At 56.0% G+C, this 18,272-nt stretch overlaps 1 protein-coding gene across 1 annotated transcript in view; it reads right to left on the reverse strand.

Annotated features, from left to right (window-relative positions):
- Window positions 1–1,262: 1,262 nt before the first annotated feature.
- LOC130492759 (heparan sulfate glucosamine 3-O-sulfotransferase 4-like) overlaps window positions 1,263–18,272 on the reverse strand; it is a 41,891-nt gene continuing 24,881 nt past the window's right edge. The window contains exon 2 of the mRNA XM_056866543.1: window positions 1,263–1,916. Coding sequence (XP_056722521.1) covers window positions 1,280–1,916 — 637 coding nt within the window. The 3' untranslated portion in view covers window positions 1,263–1,279. The remainder of the gene's footprint in view (window positions 1,917–18,272) is intronic.

Raw genomic sequence — 18,272 nt, forward strand, 5'->3', positions numbered from 1 at the left:
CCTGGGGAAGTCTGCTGCTGGCAAAGGCTGAGGGGCCCCAGTCAGTCAGTCAATGAGGAATCCTGGTTTGGGTGCGATTTAAAAAACTAACCCTACTTCCTGAATCCATTCATCGCTGAAAATTGCATTGCAGAACGCCATGCGATTCCCATTCAGCAGAAGAAATGACAGTTTCAATAACTTGTGAAACAATTTACAGTCAGAGCTGGTGCATATTTCCAATTGTCACGTAATAGTGATTTCTAGGTTTGGAGGTTGGTGAGGAAAGAGCTCCGTGCTGGATCCTGTCTCTATACCTCACTGAGCAACGAGGGACGTGTGTGGAGACCCCCGGGTCCTGGGGCCCGGCCAGCCGGCCCACATGTGACAAACGCCTTTCCCACCCAGGCCCCAGTGCTGGAGGGTCCTGCCTGGCCCTTGAACCCCTGAAGGGGGTTGGAGCCCCCTGTGTTTCTCAGCCTGGGGGTGTTTCGGTGGCTGGATGCCAAGCAGAGCCCCTCTGGAAAAGGGTGGGGGTCACTTGATGAGTTCACTACACAGACCCAGCAACAGCCAGTTTGGCGTAGTGGGTGAAATGGTGGGAGTTGGGATGCTGGGTAACCTGGGCTCGAATCTCCACATCTGTCATGGGAGCTCGCTGGGTGACCTTGGGCCCATCACAACTCTCAGCCTAGCCTACCTCACAGGGGCTGTTGTGAGGAAATGGAGGAGGGGAGAATGATGTTCTAAATGCCACTTTGAATCTCAACTGGGGAGAAAGGTAAAGGTCCCCTTTGCAAGCGCCGGGTCATTCCTGACCCATGGGGTGACATCACATCCTGACGTTTCCTAGGCAGACTTTGTTTACGGGGTGGTTTGCCAGTGCCTTCCCCAGTCGTCTTCCCTTCACCCCTAGCAAGCTGGGTACTCTGGGGAGAAAAGCAGGATATAAATAAATTCATAAATGCAATTGCAAGTATGTGGGATGGGGTCCAGCTGCAGAAACATTCCCAGCTGTCTCCAAGTTAAGACGACTGCTCGGAACGGGCAGATAAAAAGGAATTCTGGCCCCTTTTTGGGGGGGGGGCAGAAAAAGAAACCCCCAGAAATGAGCTCAGTGTCACCCAAGAACAGAGTCCCCTGCAGTTGCCAATTCGCAGCTGGCCTTTCCTTCCCTTGCTTTGATGGAGAGCTCTGCAAGGCGGAACTGCAGGCCTCGCAGGAAGCTCCCCTTTCTCTTCGGATAAAGCAACTTACCCTTGGGTAGGAGACGCCATCCCTGGCACGCTCCCCTCCGGCCTCACTTCTCGCCCTCTTCCTGCTCCCACTGGAAATCCTCGCCCGTCATTTGGTAAAACATGACATTGAAGGGCTTGTAAAATTTCCGCAGCCTCTGGATCACGCTCGGGTCTATTTTGGGATGAGTCCGGCCCTTGGACTTGCCGAGGCACCGTGGGGCGCTGCTGTCCTCGGGCTTCTTGAGGCAGGGGAACCCCTTGGTCTGATTGAAATAGAAATACTTCTCCGTCACGACCCTCTTGAGGCCCAGGAAGTCCTGCACCTTGGCCATCTCCCCCGCCGGGTCTTCGATGAGCCGCTCGCCACTGACAAAGTGGATCTGCGAGAGAGGGAAGTACTGGAGCCAGCTCTCCAGGTGCAGCGCGTAGATCCCGATGCGGATGGCGCTCCAGGAGGCGTCGATCAGGCCCAGCGTTCGGTTCTTGAAGGCCAACACCTCGAAGGTGGGGATGTCCGGCTTCTTGGAGAGGGTCTGGGTGTAGTCCGAGATGGCCCGCGTCACGGGGTCGCGCACCACCACGATCAGCTTGGCGTCTTTGGCCATGGAGTAGATCCTCTGGGGGGCCTCGCTGGTAACGAAGTAGCTGGGGGTCTTCTCCATGGTGAGCTGCCCTTCGAGGGTCGGGGGCATCACCTCCCTGCAAGGCAAGAGAAGTTGGGAAAGGGGTTAGAGCTGATGCCAGAGGAGGGCAACCGAGATGGTGAGGGGTCTGGAGACCAAGTCCTATGAGGAAAGGTTGAAGGAGCTGGGGATGTTTAGCCTGAAGAGGAGAAGACTGAAAGGGGATATGATAACCATCTTCAAGTACTTGAAGGGCTGTCATATAGAGGAAGGTGCCGAGTTGTTTTCTGTTGCCCCAGAAAGTTGGACCAGAACCAATGGGTTGAAATTAAATCAAAAGAGTTTCCGTCTAGACATTAGGAAGAATTTCCTAACAGTTACAGGGGTACCTTGGTGAAACAGGCTTCCTCAGGAGGTGGTGAGCTCTCCTTCCCTGGAGGTTTTTAAGAAGAAGTTAGATGGCCATCTGTCAGCAATGCTGATTCTATGGCCTTAGGCAGATCATGAGAGGGAGGGCACCTTGGCCATCTTCTGGGTATGGAGTAGGGGTCACTGGGGGTGTGTGGGAGAGGTAGTTGTGAAATTCCTGCATTGTGCAGGGGGTTGGTCTAGATGACCCTGGTGGTCCCTTCCAACTCTATGGTTCTATGATACCGACTTCCCACCTAGGAAGGTAGCAGCAGAAGCGTAGCGGAAGCAGAGAGGCAGCCCTGTGGAGTGGGGAAGAGGGACGCCTCTGGCTTTTTGGCTCCCGGGCACAGCAAGGGTTAACACCACTGGTCCCAGGAAGCCATTATGCAGTCAATTTGCCATCGGCATATGTAGACAAAAGTTAATTGACAATAAACCTGTCCCGTACCTGCCGGAGCAGCAGCCATCTGCTCAATTAAGTCTCTTCACTTCAGAGCCTTGTACCAAAGTGGTACATTTAGGATTACACAAGACCTCTTTGTTAGGATGACATGCTTTTAAATGTCTCCGCTAATAAAACATAATACAGACGCAGATCCCCTGCCTCTCGTCCCATAATTAAATTTATTTACTATCTTGCGTGCAAGGAGGAACGACGACTTCTCTTTTATCTCAAATTCACATGCGCCGTCAATAATTAACTGCGTCGGGGTTTTGAGTTTCCCAGGCAAGAGCCTTTTATTAGACAGGAGAAGCAGGACTGCCTGCCTGCTGCTGATGGCGTCCATGGGCAGCCGCCCACCCTGGGCAGCGAGCCTGCGCATCAGACCGTGGGCGTCAGAGGGAATGGGCAGGGCGGGGGTGACGGAGGCTGTGGCCGTTGAGAGGACAGACAAGTCGACCCATGGAGAGGGGGATTAACGGTCCCAGAGAGTGGGGGGGTATGCATCCAAAGAGGGATTCTGCAGGCAGGGAGGTGGGTATTGTAGGGTGCCTTCCCACCCCACCCCACCCCATGCCAGGCCTGGCTCTCTTGCTCTCTGCCCAGCTCCCAGCACTCCTGAATAAAGAGAAAGCACCAGATGGGCAGAAAAGGCCCTTGTGGGGCCTCGAGCCCCTCACGGCTTTCTTCCTTCTAACTTGCCTGTGGTCGGTCGCTGGTAATTCTGGTTTGTCAGATATGTGATTGTTGGGTGCCTGCAACCCCAGATTTGGAAGCCAGCAGGGCCCAGAGAGGGCTGCCCCTTGGCACTCCTGCTGCCCATCTGCCTGGCTAGGCTCAGAGGCTGGTCCACCTGGATGTGCCAGGGCAGGGGGACACACTCAGTGGGCTTGGCAGACCCTCCTCCCTCTGGCCCAGGTGGGTGCCAGGTCAGCAGCTCCAAGAGCTACACAGAGTCTCTGCCCTTGACGCAAGCGGGAAAACCTGGCGAAATGGTTCCCCTCGGGCTGGAACAGGCCACGTCCGTGCTCCAGAGCGGCAGGCAGGCGTTATTTATCTGTGAACAGCAGGCGATCCGTCTCTCTCCCATCCACGGCTGCTGCGGAAGAGGCTGCCTCTGAAATCACCTCTGGGGTGGGGGGAAGGTGCTTGAATAATGGCTCTTAACTGCCAGCTTCAAACAAGCTCTTAATTTTGAAAGGAGGCGTTTTACAAATTTGTGAATTTGCATGTTGCCAATCCCCCCCTTGTGGCTTGTTTAAATCCAGATTATCCTGTTTATTCCTCAGCCACAGCTGCCATTTATCTCTGCACAGGCAGCCTCTTCGTTACGGGCGGGCAGTTTCCTGCCATCTAGCCCCAAAAGGCACCTTTCTTAATCGTGTCTTGTTGCCTGTGCCATGAAAGGGAAGAAGACCCAAGCGGCGCGGACAGGCCAGAGACAGCCCACTTTCCTTAGGGTTGCCAACCTCCAGGTAGTGGCTGGAGATCTCCTGATTACAACTGATATCCAGCCAATACAGATCAGTTCACCTGGAGAAAACAGCCGCTTTGGCAATTGGACTCTTATGGCATCGAAGCCTCTCCCCTCCCTAAACCCCACCCTCCCCCGCCCCAAAATCTCCAGGTATTTCCTAACCCGGAGCTGGCAAACCTAACTTTCCTCCAGGCCCCAGGGGCTTGCAAAGGGCAGGAGAGAACACTGAACAGGCCTGCCTGTCTCCCACTCCAGGCCAGATGGACACCCCTCCCTCTGCAGCCCTGGCTGTCTCAGCATCCTAGTCAGGCAGACAGGGGAGGCCCTTCTGGGGGGGTGTCGTTGACTCCAGCCTGCCTGCCATTAAAGGCGGCAATCTGCATGAAAGCCAAAGTCTATTTGCTGTAAGCCCCTGAGTCAAATCTCTTGTTGAATTTGGGGGGGGGGAGGGGGGAAGAAAAGGCCTGGGTTCGTGCAGCAATTTGCATGGATGTGATGTCTTGCAAATCTCTTCCTGGTCTCTGAATCCATATTCAAGGCTGGGCGCATTAACTCGGAACTGTTGTGCTTAATGCTGAAAATAATGTTAATCTCTCCTGAGCCACACCAGCGAGGAGGGACGCCTGGCCTCCAATCCCTTTGCATAAGCCGCTCCAGAGTGGGGGCATATGGCTCTCATTCCCCGGGGGTTCAGCCACCCTTAAGCACAGCTCGCAGTAAAGCGCTTTGTGAAGGCACACCCTGGCCATCCGCGACACACGGAGAGAGCACTGAGAAAAGCCTCCCTCTGCTCCGAGACCCTGGAGAGCCGCTGCCAGTCAGAGCTGGTGACATGGAGCTCAAGGGTCGGGCGGGCAGGTCGCTCAGCTGGGATCTGCGGCAGAGAGCACCCTGCGGAGGGGCCTCCCTGGCCGAAAAGAAAGGGACCCCCGGCTGCTTCCTGGCAGGCTGGCCCTGCAAGAGGACAGCTGACTGTCAGCCCTCCTTAATCCGCAAGGCTCAGGGTGGGTCTTGGGAGCAATACGCAGGTGCCCCCTCTTTGGGGAGGAAAGCACAGAGAGGCAAAGTGAGAAATATTGGTATGAAATATAAAACATGCTAGTTGTTTTTTTTAAAGACAACATTTGCTCAACCTTCAATCCTCCCCAGCAAACCCAAAGTCTTCTATCTTGTATTTGGATCCGACACGCAGCTCAACTAAACCCAGATCCAGCCACTAAGAGTGAACAGCCATGGAAGCGCCCCCTCTGCCAGGCAAAGGTCTGCCCCAAGCATGGAGGGGTCACAGGTGCCCCCAGGCCTGGCAAAGTGGCTGGCTTGCCAAAGGAACCTGGACCTCCTAAGTGCCCAGAGAGCATATGCCCTCCTTCCAGGAAATGCCCTCTTGGCACCCATCTGGAACACCATCTGCCCCCCACCAATGACCAACATCTTGACTTAGGGGAGGGGCTGTGGCTCAGTGGTAGAGCCTCTGCTTGGCATGCAAAAGGTCCCAGGTTCAATCCCCGGCATCTCCAGTTAAAGGGACTAGGCAAGTAGGTGATGTGAAAAACCTCTACCCTGAGACCCTGGAGAGCCGCTGCCGGTCTGAGTAGACAAGACTGACTTTGATGAACTGAGGGTCTGGTTCAGTATAAAGCAGCTCCATGTGTTAAGGGGAAGGGCCGTAGCTCAGTTTGTAGAGCATCTTCTTGGCATGCAGAAGGCCCCAGGTTCAATCCCCGGCATCTCCAGTTAAAGGGACTTGGCAAGGAGGTGATGGGAAAGACCTCCACCTTTGACCCTGGAGAGCCGCTGCCAATCTGAGTTGACACTACTGACTTTGATGGACCAGTGGTTTGAATTAGCATAAGGCAGCTTCATGTGTTTAGGGCTCTGCTTCTACAGACCATCCACTTCTGTGAACTAGAGTAATTATAGAAAACAGCAAGAGTCTAGGACCACCTTCAAGACTAACAACATTCCTGGCAGGGTAGGAGCTTTCTAGCTGTTCTGCCGCAGACTGGAACAGCTCCCTCTGAAGGCCCTTGCTGGAGAATAGGGGCCTTCGCCTTGGGAGCTTTTGGGGGGGGGGAGGCCACGGTCCAGCCATTGCAAACAAGGGCCACAGGTCTCCCCCCCCCCATGTCAGGAGAAGGTGTTTGAGAGGGTTACCGTGACAACCAAGGTGCCAACATCAGCCTTGACTGAGCCGCAAACTGATAGCATCATTAAAAGCAGATGAAAAGAGGGAAGGACCAGGTTGCTACAGCAACCTGGCAAAACGTGTCACTTGCCTGGCTAGCAAGGAAATGCAATCTCTTCCTCCTCTTCCTCCTCTCCTCACCCCTCAGCCCCAAGCCGCTGGCCCGGTTCCCAAGGGAAGGCCTGCCTGGCTTGGGATGGGGGGGGGTGGTCTTGCTTCAAAGCGCCACCCCTGGAAGTGCGAGGCCAAAGGTGGTGGCGGGGGTGCTTCGACAGAGGGGAGAGTTGTGAAGTCCCAACAGTTCGCCAGCCAGGAGGACCACCCTGGGGAGTTGCAGAGCAGGAGAACAGGAGAGAAGTCGGCCACCCCGACTCCACATTCCTTGGCAAATAGGCCACGTTCCTCTGGGCCCAGTGCAGATCCTTGGGGTCGCTCTGCCGATTGCAAACGCAGTCCGTGGAGCCCTCCTTTCTGCTTCCTGTTTATTTAGTAGCCTTTGGTCAAGGCCCTTGTGAAGAGCCTGCCTAGTCATAGAAATCATAGAGTTGGAAGGGATCACCAGGGTCATCTAGTCCAACCCCCTGTACAATGCAGGAATTTCACAACTACCTCCCCCCCACACACCCAGCGACCCCTACTCCATGCCCAGAAGATGGGCAAGATGCCATCCCTCTCATGAACTGCCTAAGGTCCTAGTCACCCTGACCCATACTCTGGTTGACACAAAGAACTCCCAAGGGCAGGTTTGTGTGTGTGTGAGGCAGGGCTCCCCTCTTTAGAAGCCAGGCTGAATCAATCTCTCGGCATGGCTTGTTCCTCCTCTGGAAGCTCAATCAATCTCTCTCTAATGGCGTTTCTCGCCAGCTGAGCAGGAACAGATGTTGGCCTCCCCTGGATTCCCTTTTTTAAAAGCCCCGTTTCGTTGGCTCCTTCCCAATCCTCCCACAAAGAGGCAGATTTTCTGTTAGGAGATCAGCAATCTCACTTGTCTACAAGATAAAAAAAAAACTGGTAAAACCTGTCCCCAAGCTCCCATCCATTTCTGCATGGCCAGGATCTCTCTGAGCAGCTGGCAGGGATGTAAATACACTCCAAAAATGCCCTGCCTCCATCTGTCCAGGCCGAGAGAGGTTTCTAAGAGGCCTGAATAGAGAACCAAGCAGCTCCATCAAGGTTTCTGAGTGGCAGTAACACCACTGCGGCCACTAATCCCGCACCCTAAACAACAAGCCAGCCGAATTCAGCAGCGGCTGGTGGACCATCTTCAAGGACTTGAAGGGCTGTCATATAGAAAGGAGGGTGCTGAGTTGTTTTCTGTTGCCCCAGAAGGTTGGACCAGAACCAGTGGGTTGAAATTAAATCAGAAAAGTTTCCATCTAGACATCAGGAAGAACTTTCTAACAGTTAGAGAGGTTCCTCAGTGGAACAGGCTTCCTTGGGAGGTGGTGGGCTCTCCTTCCCTGGAAGTTTTTAAGCAGAGGCTAGATGGCCACCTGTCAGCAAGGCTGATTCTATGACCTTAGGCAGATGATGAGAGGGGCGGGCATCTTGGGCATCTTCCAGGCATGGAGTCGGGGTCACTGGGGGTGTGGGGGGGAGGTAGTTGTGAATTTCCTGCATTGTGCAGGGGGTTGGACTAGATGACCCTGGTGGTCCCTTCCAACCCTATGATTCTATGATTCCTGCACCAAGGTGTCCAAGCGAGGCAAAATCACAGCAAGGCCCAGCTCCTTCCGGGAGTCTCCTCAGCAGCCCAGGTGTGTGGACTGATCAGCAAAGCCACACACACCTCTCCGCAGAGGCTAGCAGGCCCTCCAAACTGCCACGATTGCCAGAGCTGAGGCAGGGTGGAGCTGTGGGGTCTCTTTCCTTCCCCCCTGTCGTTCTAGAGCCGCACAGCAGTGACAGCTCGCCCCAAAGGTGGGACAGCACAGAGAGCTCAGAAGCACCCGGCTCTCTGTAGGGCCTGATCCAGCTGAGGCAATCAGGAGCCTGTGCTACAGAGACAGGCTGCCAGCCCGTGCCACCCCTCCTTGCAGGGTGAGAACAACGGCCTTCCTTCCTCACGCCCCTTGCCCTTTCATTTCTGCCAGGCTGGATCCCAGCCCTTCTGACAAGCGTTACATGGGACTTCTCCTCCTCCCTGTCGGAGGCAACTAAGCATCTTTGCAGGATAATTGAGGGAGTTGCCAAGAAGCTGCTCAGAAATCCCCAGGGAAGAAGAGCTTGTCATTCGAGAGGAAATGTAGGGGGTGGGTTACCTGATGATTTGAGAATGCCTGGCAGTTGTGGGGGCTTAGGCACAGCTGCCAAGCCGCTTGGCCTGTGCCACCTGAGCCAGCTGGGAAACATCCCTGCAGAGCATCTAAGTTTTCCCATCAAGGGAAGAAGATGAATGCACCACCGGGTGGCCCTCACAGCTCAGACCAACCTTCTGGGGCTGGATGAGATGCCCGTCTCAGCTGGAGAAAGCCATGGCTCAGGGGGCAGCAGCTGCAGTGGGCACGGAAGCCCCAGCAGTGGAGGAAGCACCCTTGACCCCAGACAGCCGGGGGGAGGGGGGCTCAGCCAGCTTTGAGGCAAAAGGGGTCGAGCGGCACCCTTGGATTCACCATTAAGAGTTTTAAAAGCAGGCTCTCTTCTTTGGTTAAACCTCTAAGCTGCTTTGAGGAGCCCCACTCCAGAGAGCAGTTGTGCGTGCTGGTGGCAGGAGGGGACCTGTGTCACGTGGCTTCCTCGGTCCGTCAACGTGGGCTTGTAGTTCCAGCCAGATCCGGCGGAAATGTCTGCACTACTGCATTCCTCTGCTCTGGGGGCCCTCCCTTCTGGGTGCATTCAACAGCCCCCTCCCAGAACTAAAACCAAAGTCCATGAAAGGGGGGAGACACCATTTGCTGCAGCGGGAGGGTCAGAGCGGCCCTTGGGAGGGGCTACGTGGAGGCATGAAAAACAGTCATAGAGGGCCGGGGGGGGGGGGGACATGCCATTTGATGCAGCTGGAGCAGCCATGACCGCGGTTGCAGAGAGAAATCCAGGCCTCCAGGACTTTCCCGGTCAATCCCGCAGTCGTGCTGAAAGAGGGTTGATAATGCCCAATATATTAGCATTACAGTTACACTCCCCAGGAAAGCCAGTTTCAAACAGGGAAGTGATAGCGAAGGGGAGTTCCCTGTCCAAACCACAAGCAAGATTGATTTGACTCAACTGTGCAATTTTAGGCCGTTCTGATTTTCCCCTGAGAGGAGCTGCCGTTCCCGAGGAGAGAGGAAGATTTTCCAAATGGAGAGTTAAAATCGTAATAACCAAGATGTCCATGGTGGAGAATTCAGTTTCATCTGCGGGGGAATTTACTCCCACCAAAAAGAGCGGGAGGAAAATAATGGCCCTCCGCAGGATCAGCCTCAAAGCTTTTCAGAGGAAAACAGTAAATACGTTCCAGCACTGGCTGAGGGTGTGGACGTCATCTGAGCACAGCCAAGCCCATCAGCTCTGACTCTTCCAGGAGACCGGCTACGGAGAAAGACCTTTTGCTGCAGGTAGACTTGAAGATGGCACACAGGTCAGAGAATCCAGATGTGTCCTGTTCTGAAAGGCATATCTAGATGGCTTTCAGCCATAGGGGGTGGGCAGGGGAATCTGCCCCAGGCAGTGGGGCGTAAAGAGGAGGTTTCCCGCAGAGAACCAGGAGAGCCGTTCCTGCTCTTGCAGAGTTTTTGGCTGCAGCGTCATTTCGTGAGATGCTTCCCACATGAACACATGAAGCTGCCTTCTACTGAATCAGACCCTTGGTCCATCAAGGTCAGTCTTGTCTACTCAGACCGGCAGCGGCTCTCCTGGGTCTCAGGCAGGGGTCTTTCCCATCACCCACCTCCCTAGTCCCTGGAGATGCCGGGGATTGAACCTGGGACCTTCTGTGTGCCAAGCAGATGCTTATCACTGAGCCACGGCCCCTCTCCATGGCCCCATTCCCCCCCCCACAAGCCTTCCCCCCTTCATTGGCTGGTGTGCCCTGCAACGGGCCCAGCCCTCCCATTTTTCTATAGGGGGCTTAATTGTAGCAGAGGGGCCATCACAGCCAGCGAAGTCACCAGCAATTGACTGAATCCTCATAGCCGTGAAGGCGGCAGCGGAGCTGTGGCAGCCGGAACAGGGCTGGAAGTGGTGGTGGGGGACGGACGGATGGACAGGGAGGAGACAGCAACCTGCCCAGCTCTGTGTGGAGCAGTACCTGGTGGGGGCGTTCCTGCCCGCGCGTGCACGCCCAGGGTGACAGTTCGGGCATTAACACAGATCGAGTATTATTTATATCAGTTTGTACATCTAATCAGATTTTTTGCAGTTTTCAGCAAGATGCGGACTCCATCCCTGTCCGAGGCGTTTGGTTCAAATCAGCAGAGACAGAGCATAATCAAGATTTATGATGCTCATTCCGACTCCGGATCGCCGTTGGTGCAGCTGGAACAGCTTGGCTTCTTCTCCTGCAGCCTGACTCTCCTGCGCGCCAGCGATTTAATGTCCATCTTGCGAACTGTCAAAACGCTTCTGCTTTGCCGCTGCTGAGAATGACAATGCAGGCCCTGTTCCCCGCTGGCGGAGCTGCCCCCGGGCATCTGTCCGCAAAGGGGGCAGCGTCCCCGAGGGGCAAAGCAGTCCTGGGCAGGGAGGTATAGGAATCCCCTGAGAGGGGTTTGGCCCAGGCAGGTATTCCCCTCTCTGCCGTGGGACGCACCACCACAAGAGAAGCCCATCCGTTCGAGGTTGACTCTGTGCACCATCGCTTTTCCGGCCAGTTTGCTGATGGCTTTCACCCGCTTCTTTGCAAACAATGGTGTGTCACTGAGAAAAGGAAATCCAACAACACGTGTCCGTGTTTGTGAAGCCATCCTTCAAACGGTTCATCTGTGCCAACAGGTCCTCTCCATGCAACCACTTCAGAAAGGCCCCGGCGAATCAGGCCAGGGGTCCATGAACACATGAAGCTGCCTTATACTGAATCAGACCACGGGCCCATCAAAGTCAGTACTGTCTACTCAGACCGGCAGTGGCTCTCCAGGGTCTCAGGTAGAGGTCTTTTCACCATAACCTACTTGCCTAGTCCCTTTAACTGGAGATGCCGGGGACTGAACCTGGGACCTTCTGCATGCCAAGCACATGCTCTGCTACTGAGCCACGGCCCCTCCCCTCCATCCTCTTTCACAAAGAGGACCAAGAAACGGGGCCCAGAGGCCAAGGCCTTCCCTACCCTGGCTTCAGCCCTCCCACCTCAGATCTTTCCTCCTGCAGGGGAGGCGATTTGAAGCAGGCTGGGATGGAATCTCCCTGGGAAAGGGAATGAAATCCTCCCGCCTGCAGCTCTACTGCCAGTTCTCCTCTTTGGAAGTGGCTTGGCTCTTGTCTTTAATGAGCTGCCGGGGTCTTGTTTCCTGCATCCGTGTCAGGTGTAATTGGACCCCTTGTAGACCCTGACGTGTCTTGCTTCTTGCCTGGACCACGGAGGACCCAGAATTATGCTATTCCGGAGGCCACAATTTGACCCAAGGCCTCCGCTACAGCACACTCCGCCAAATGGTTAATCTGCCCCATGCAAAACGTGCTCCCTCCTCAGCTTTGGCCAGCTTTGCTCTCATATCAAGAGCTGACGGCGCCTTTCAGAGGCCCCCGTCACAAGCAGACTCAGGCTGCCATCACACCGAGACAAGCCGCACTCTCTGCTCCTGAAACACTGACCCAGGGTTTCTCCTTGCTGCTCATGTGCTGCTGAAGGGCTGTCATAGAGAGGAGGGTGCTGAGTTGTTTTCTGTTGCCCCAGAAGGTCGGACCAGAACCAAAGGGATGGAAATTAAATCAGAAGAGTTTCCATCTAGACATTAGGAAGAACTTTCTAACAGTTAGAGCGGTTCCTCGGTGGAACAGGCTTCCTCGGGAGGTGGTGAGCTCTCCTTCCCTGGAGGTTTTTAAACAGAGGCTAGATGGCCATCTGTCAGCAAGGCTGATTCTATGAACTTAGGCATTTCATGGGAGGGAGGGCATCTTGGCCATCTTCTGGGCATGGAGTAGGGGTCACTGGGGATGTGTGGGGGAGGTAGTTGTGAAATTCCTGCATTGGGCAGGAGGTTGGACTAGATGACCCTGGTGGTCCCTTCCAACTCTATGATTCTATGAAGCCTCCATGTTTTTATTCCAAGGGAAATCAGGCCGAGTGAAGTAATGTGAAAAACCTTCCAGTCTAAGTCCAAGAGCAGCCAAGGAAGAAGCAAAGCACAACAGGCCCTGGCGACTCTTCCCTAAATTCGTGAACACCTGAAACGGCCTATCTAGACCAGCAGCCCCCTCTCCTCTGAAAGATAGCCCCTTGCCAAGAACTTACCCCTACCTGATTTGGCCAACTGGACTGGGACCTTCTGTGCCCAAAGCAGGAGCTCTGCCACTCAGCCCCTCCTCTTGAGGAGCTTCCTTGTTTTGCCTTAGTTTAGGGCCGGTTCAAACATTGCCAGAGAGAACTTCTGCCCCCAGGATCCATATTGGATTTATTTATGATTGGGAAGGTTTATGCCCTGCCTCTCAGCGTATGGCTCCCGATGCAACTTCCAGAAAGTGTTCAAACACAGACACGCACAAACACAATAAAACCGCAACAGTCAATTAAAACCTGCAGCAGACCAAATAAAAACCAGCAATAAACTCTGAGTTCTTGCAATGAAACCACCATAAAGCCAAGCAGGAGGGTTCTAAAACACAGGCGGGACAAACAGAAAGAGGGGTCACAGCCAGGCGGATGCGATGCAGGGCCCTTTTGGATGGCATGGCCCTTCCGCACGACAGACGGCGCAGGGCTCTGGGTGGCAGGACGGACTGGGCAGGCCAGCCAGGGGAGGGGACCCCTCACAGACTACCCCACATTCACCAAGTGTGGCTGAGAAGCAGGGGTAGGGGGGTGGTAGCTGCCCCCAGTGCTGGGGCTGACCTTCTAGCTTAATGCTAAACAAGTCTTCTGCTGCGACTGGAGCCATACACAGCCTGGCAGCAACCACCCCACAGAGGGGCCTCTCTCCGATGGAGGGGCGAGGACACAACCCTTGCCGGGCCCACCCTCTGGCCCCAGAGCCAGCCTGGCAGACCCACAGAGGGGGGGCGCTTGGCGAGGGATGGCATGGCTCAGCCACACTGGCGCTGCCGCCTTCATTGCAGAGAGCGATTGGCTCCGACGTGCCCAATGGCAGGAACTAATCCTGCCGCCACTGGACAGGTGTGACCACTGCCACCAAGGTTAACGGAAGGGAGAGGGCTCAGCTGGCACGGGGGCTTGCAAGGCTGGCCGGCTGACCAGAGAGCCGTGGCAGCAGCCTGCTTGGAGCGAGGCATCCCGAGTTTGGCTCCTCTGGTCCTCTGCGGGCCCTGATTAAAAATAATCTCCCTCCGTTTTGGAAGCTGCCAGTCAGCTCCTTCTCGTAGGTGGAATCTATTAAAAAAATTACCCTTCGGCAAAGATGCTCGAAGAGTCTTTTTGACGGCGAGCAGCTGCCAGGAAGCAACAGGCGTGAGCGAGGGGCGTGTGCGGAGGCTCGGGGGAGCTAATTGGGGCCAGGCGGGGCTGGCCCAGATTGCGGGCTGCCACCGCGACGCCGGGCTGAGTCAACACGCTGATGGCTCTGGCAGGCCATTCAGCCATCTCCCCCCAATCGGAGGGGGAGCGGCTTTTATTCTTCAGGCTAATGAAATGTAATTGCGGCACTCCAGCCAAACAAAGGCCGGCTGCACATTCAGCGCAGTCCGGTGAGTAACGCGCTCGCGAGGAGGCCTCGTTATCTCCACGGAGGAGGAGGAGGAGGAGCAAATGAACGGCGAGCCAAATGGCAGCAGCGCCTGTACTCTCCGAGCAGAGCTGCGCGCTCGACTCAGACGCTTCGGTGTCAGGCCTAAAATAACATTTTTATGGACACTCTGAGCATAAACAACCCCGCTGACTCAAAAGCAGAATGAAGCAGCTCGTTCATTTGGAACAAGATGCCCATTTCGAGCAAATGCGCCCGATAGCAAAGGCAGCTGGAGGAAATGTTCTCCCGGCAATCTGCTGGCCTTGCCTTCAAGGAAGCCACGTGCTGCCAGAAGCCCTGCCTGCAGTCTTGCACAAGAGCCTACATTGGGTCCTGAACCCGGGACCTGAGAGATGCCCAGCTGGGGTTCTGTGGGGGGCGGGGGAGAGAATCCCTGTGGCCCCTCCATGGTCCCTCTCTTCCTCCCACTCCCTGGGCTGGTCATGGCTTCATCCTTAGCAAACTCTTGCCCCTGCACGCTTTTGCAGGGAGGCTCTGCCAGCAAAAACGGCTCTCCTGGCCCAGCACTCTCCAGCGGGGTGGCTGCTGGAGCCCGGGCTTCTGGCAGGGCCCACAGCTGCTGGACCCCCACAACACACCCTTTCCCTGGCCGCTCACTGGCCAGGACCCAGCAGGGGGGCGGGCAAGTGGTCAGCTAGTTAGGGCCGTCACCCTTTTTTCACAAATCTTGTCTGTCCTTAGACTGATATTCTTAGGGGACAATTTCCTCCTTCTCGGAAGTCCTTTTATGCTCTCACTCCTCCTTAGCTAGATAGACAGCTGGAGGCTCCGTCTCTCAGCTTTCCTATCCTAAAATGTAGTTCCTTCAATAAAGGCAACTTTTTCTTTAATCAGTGAGTCTGACCCTTCTCTGCATAAAACAGCAATTTACAATGAATTAGAATGGCTTCTTTCTCCTTGTAGACAGAAAACTTCCCATGGAGTCACGGCTGGGAGTGTTAGATGTTTTTCGGGATAGAGCTCCATGAATGGGCGCCTGCCTTCCTCATCACCATCTTGGATCCTCTCCCTTCTCTGCGTACTTAGCATGCTCTGCCAACACATGCTGCCCTGGGCCATCAGGGAAAGGGGAACGGGCAGGGCAGAGGATGGCTGTAAGCAGGGCAGGATGTATGGGGGGCAGGAAGGGGACCCCCTGGGGACTCTCTGCCCAGGGCCCCCCACAACCTGGAACAGGTCTGTCAGGGGGACCTGCAGGGACACCAAGTGGAGCCCCAGACGCAGAAGTGGAGCCTTAGCTCAGCCGACAATCCGCAGGCTCCTGGGGGCAGAGGAGAGCTTGTCCCGCTGCGTGCAACGGACTATGGGGGCTCCTCTGACCCCCCCCCCCAGCCCTGTGAGGGGAAGCTGGAGAGGAGCTGGGCTGGCCAGCAGCTGGGAGGGGAGGGGGAGAAACAGGGCAGCAGAGCCGGCAGGGTTTTAGCTCCTCCTGGCAAATGGAGGAGGATCTCGCTGGTGAGCAAGGAGCAAAGCAGGCGGGTGCCAGGAACAGCGGAAGGAGGGGTGGGTGGACGGACCACAATGGCAAGATCGATAGTTACTTAACACGTCGGCTACCCTTTGGAGGCCCTTAATTGTAAATTAATCATCATTAACTGACAGTAATTGAATTCACTTAGAGCCCGGCACTCCAGAGGAGCCCCCGACCAGCGGGGGGTAGGCCACGGCCTCATCCGAGAGTGCCAGAAAGAAGTCCCCTGATAGGAACCCCCCTCCCCAATGCTCTGAGAAACCCCAAGGAGCCCCCCAGCGTAAAAGGGGGCCTCTCCTTGGCCTTGGGGCAAGAGGCCCCCCTGCTTCCCAATGAAAGGGCACCTCTGACAGAGTGACTCCACCAAGACTCTGCCAAGCCAGGTGGGAACGCCGCTCTGGCTACCCAGGAACGTCACCCATGGCCACATTCATTTCCGGGGACCAATTGTGACGTCACCAATCCAAACCAGCCCTTGACTTCCGAAAAGATCCTCAAGAAGTCACCTGGAGAGTCTCCCCAGGATGGAGAGGGCAAAGGGTCCACTCTTGGGTCACCCTCGGGAAGGCCTCGGGCCTGTGGGCTCCCCAGGGCCTTCAGTCCGTCTGGCTCTGATGGGCAGCCTGTCTCTGGCGCCTCACCCAGAGGGTCCCTCCATTGCACCTGCCACGCCCATCTTTCCCACTGAACCCTTCGCAGGCCAGCGGACGCTCGGCCACTGAGCCACGGCCCTGCTACGGCCCTTGCACTGCAGGCAGCTGCTCACCCCCAGCCGCACTCTCAAGGGACGGGGCCTTGGCACCAATGGGCAGGATCTGGGACGAGGCAGGATTCACCACCAGCCTCGGCAGCCCATGCAAACTCCTCGCCCCCCGCAATGAGCAACGGGCATGTCGAGGACAGCCGCGTCTTTGTGCTGCGCTTGTTGTGAGCCACAGAGCTCAGGCGCGTTGGCACGAATCCGGGCCTCCCGCTTCGCTCTTTTCAATGGGCCACAACAATGTCATTTCAAAGGGAGCCACCGCTCTTTAAAGAGGAGCTCTTCCCACCGGTTGCCTCTTCTGAAGCGAAGAAAAGGCAGGGAGGCATCCGAGCGCAGAGGCCTCCGCACACATTCAGTGGGGAGGGAGCGAAAGGGGAAGCTTGTTTTTACGGATCAGCAGCAGCCAGCCCGTAAAAGCAGAGGCCCCTCCCAGAGCAAAGAAGCCATGCAGCCGGATACCAACCCCTGCCCCCAAGAGGCACGGCTGCAAAGAAGAAGCATGCAGGGCTGACGGACGCACCCTGTATACAGGTGCAGCAAGAGACCCCGAACAGGTGTTGGGGTGGATGGATAGCGCTGCCCAGTTCCGAGGCATTCCCTGGCTAACTGGGAAACCGGGCGGATGCAGAGGAAAGGCCATAGCTCAGTGGTAGAGCATCTGCTTGGCAGGCAGAAGGTCCTAGGTTCAGTCCCCGGCATCTCCAGTTAAAGGGACTAGGCAAGTAGGTGATGTGAAAGACCTCTGCCTGAGACCCTGGAGAGCTGCTGCCAGTCTGAGTAGATAATACTGACCTTGATGGACCAAGGGTCCGATTCAGTATAAGGCAGCTTCGTGTGTTCATGTGAGGAGTGCAGCCGGCCTCGGGAGCAGGCCCTTTCTGCCAGGGCCAGGGGGCGGCAGGGACATCTCAGGGGAGCAAGTCACAAGCCAGGCTCAATCCCGGCAAAGACAGACCCCGGAGACACATTCACACAAGCCCTCTCCCCACCCGACCACCAAGGAAGGGAGGCGTCCCTGCGGCCTTCTCTCAGTGCCCCACCTGTTCCTTTCGGCACCATCTCCTCTGTGGCCCATAAGGCCAGGATTCCCCACAAAGGGCCCCAGCCTCTTGGAGCCACATGACACAGTTGCAGGTACCTGTGAGCAGCTCGGGGAGAGGCGGGGAGAGCTGGCTTCCAGTGCTGTGAGAAATTATACCTCTCCCCCCCCAAGCTGAAGCAATCACAGATTTATAGTTTCATCTGCAAGGCCTCAACACCTCCTTCGGCGCAGTTATGCAGCCATTATTAGGGCGATTTAGCAATAAAATGTGACTGACTTCATTACGGGCAAAGAAAAAGAGCCCGGCTGCTCTTAAATCACAGGCAGGCCACACACAGGAGCCGGGCATGTAAATGTGCTCCCGATGAGGAGGAGGAGGAGGAGGCCGCTCCCTTCGCAGCCGGAGACCCACAGACTCGCAACACACATGCATGGGGGGGGCTCTCTCCTCCTGGGCAGGCTCCAGGGAGGGGCTGTCAACAAAGGCACTCTCCCAAAGGGTGTTCAGGACGCCCCTCAGGAGAAACCGCAAGAAGGGGGTTTGGGGCGGGGGTGGTGGTGGTTGTGGCTTAGTGGAAGAGCCTCTTGATGGGGAAGGGCCGTGGCTCAGTGGCAGAGCATCTGCTTGGCATGCGGAAGGCCCAGGTCCAATCCCCAGCGTCTCCAATTAAAGGGTCAGGAAGTCCTCAGCCTGAAACCCACTGGGAGCCACTGCCGGACTTCGTAGACAATGCTGACCTGGATGGACCACGGGGGGGGTGGGGTCTGAGTCAGCAGCATTAGGGATTCATGTGTTCATGGGGCTG

Source organism: Euleptes europaea, chromosome 21 (genome assembly GCF_029931775.1).
Source record: "Euleptes europaea isolate rEulEur1 chromosome 21, rEulEur1.hap1, whole genome shotgun sequence".
In the NCBI taxonomy this organism is placed as follows: Eukaryota; Metazoa; Chordata; class Lepidosauria; order Squamata; family Sphaerodactylidae; genus Euleptes; species Euleptes europaea.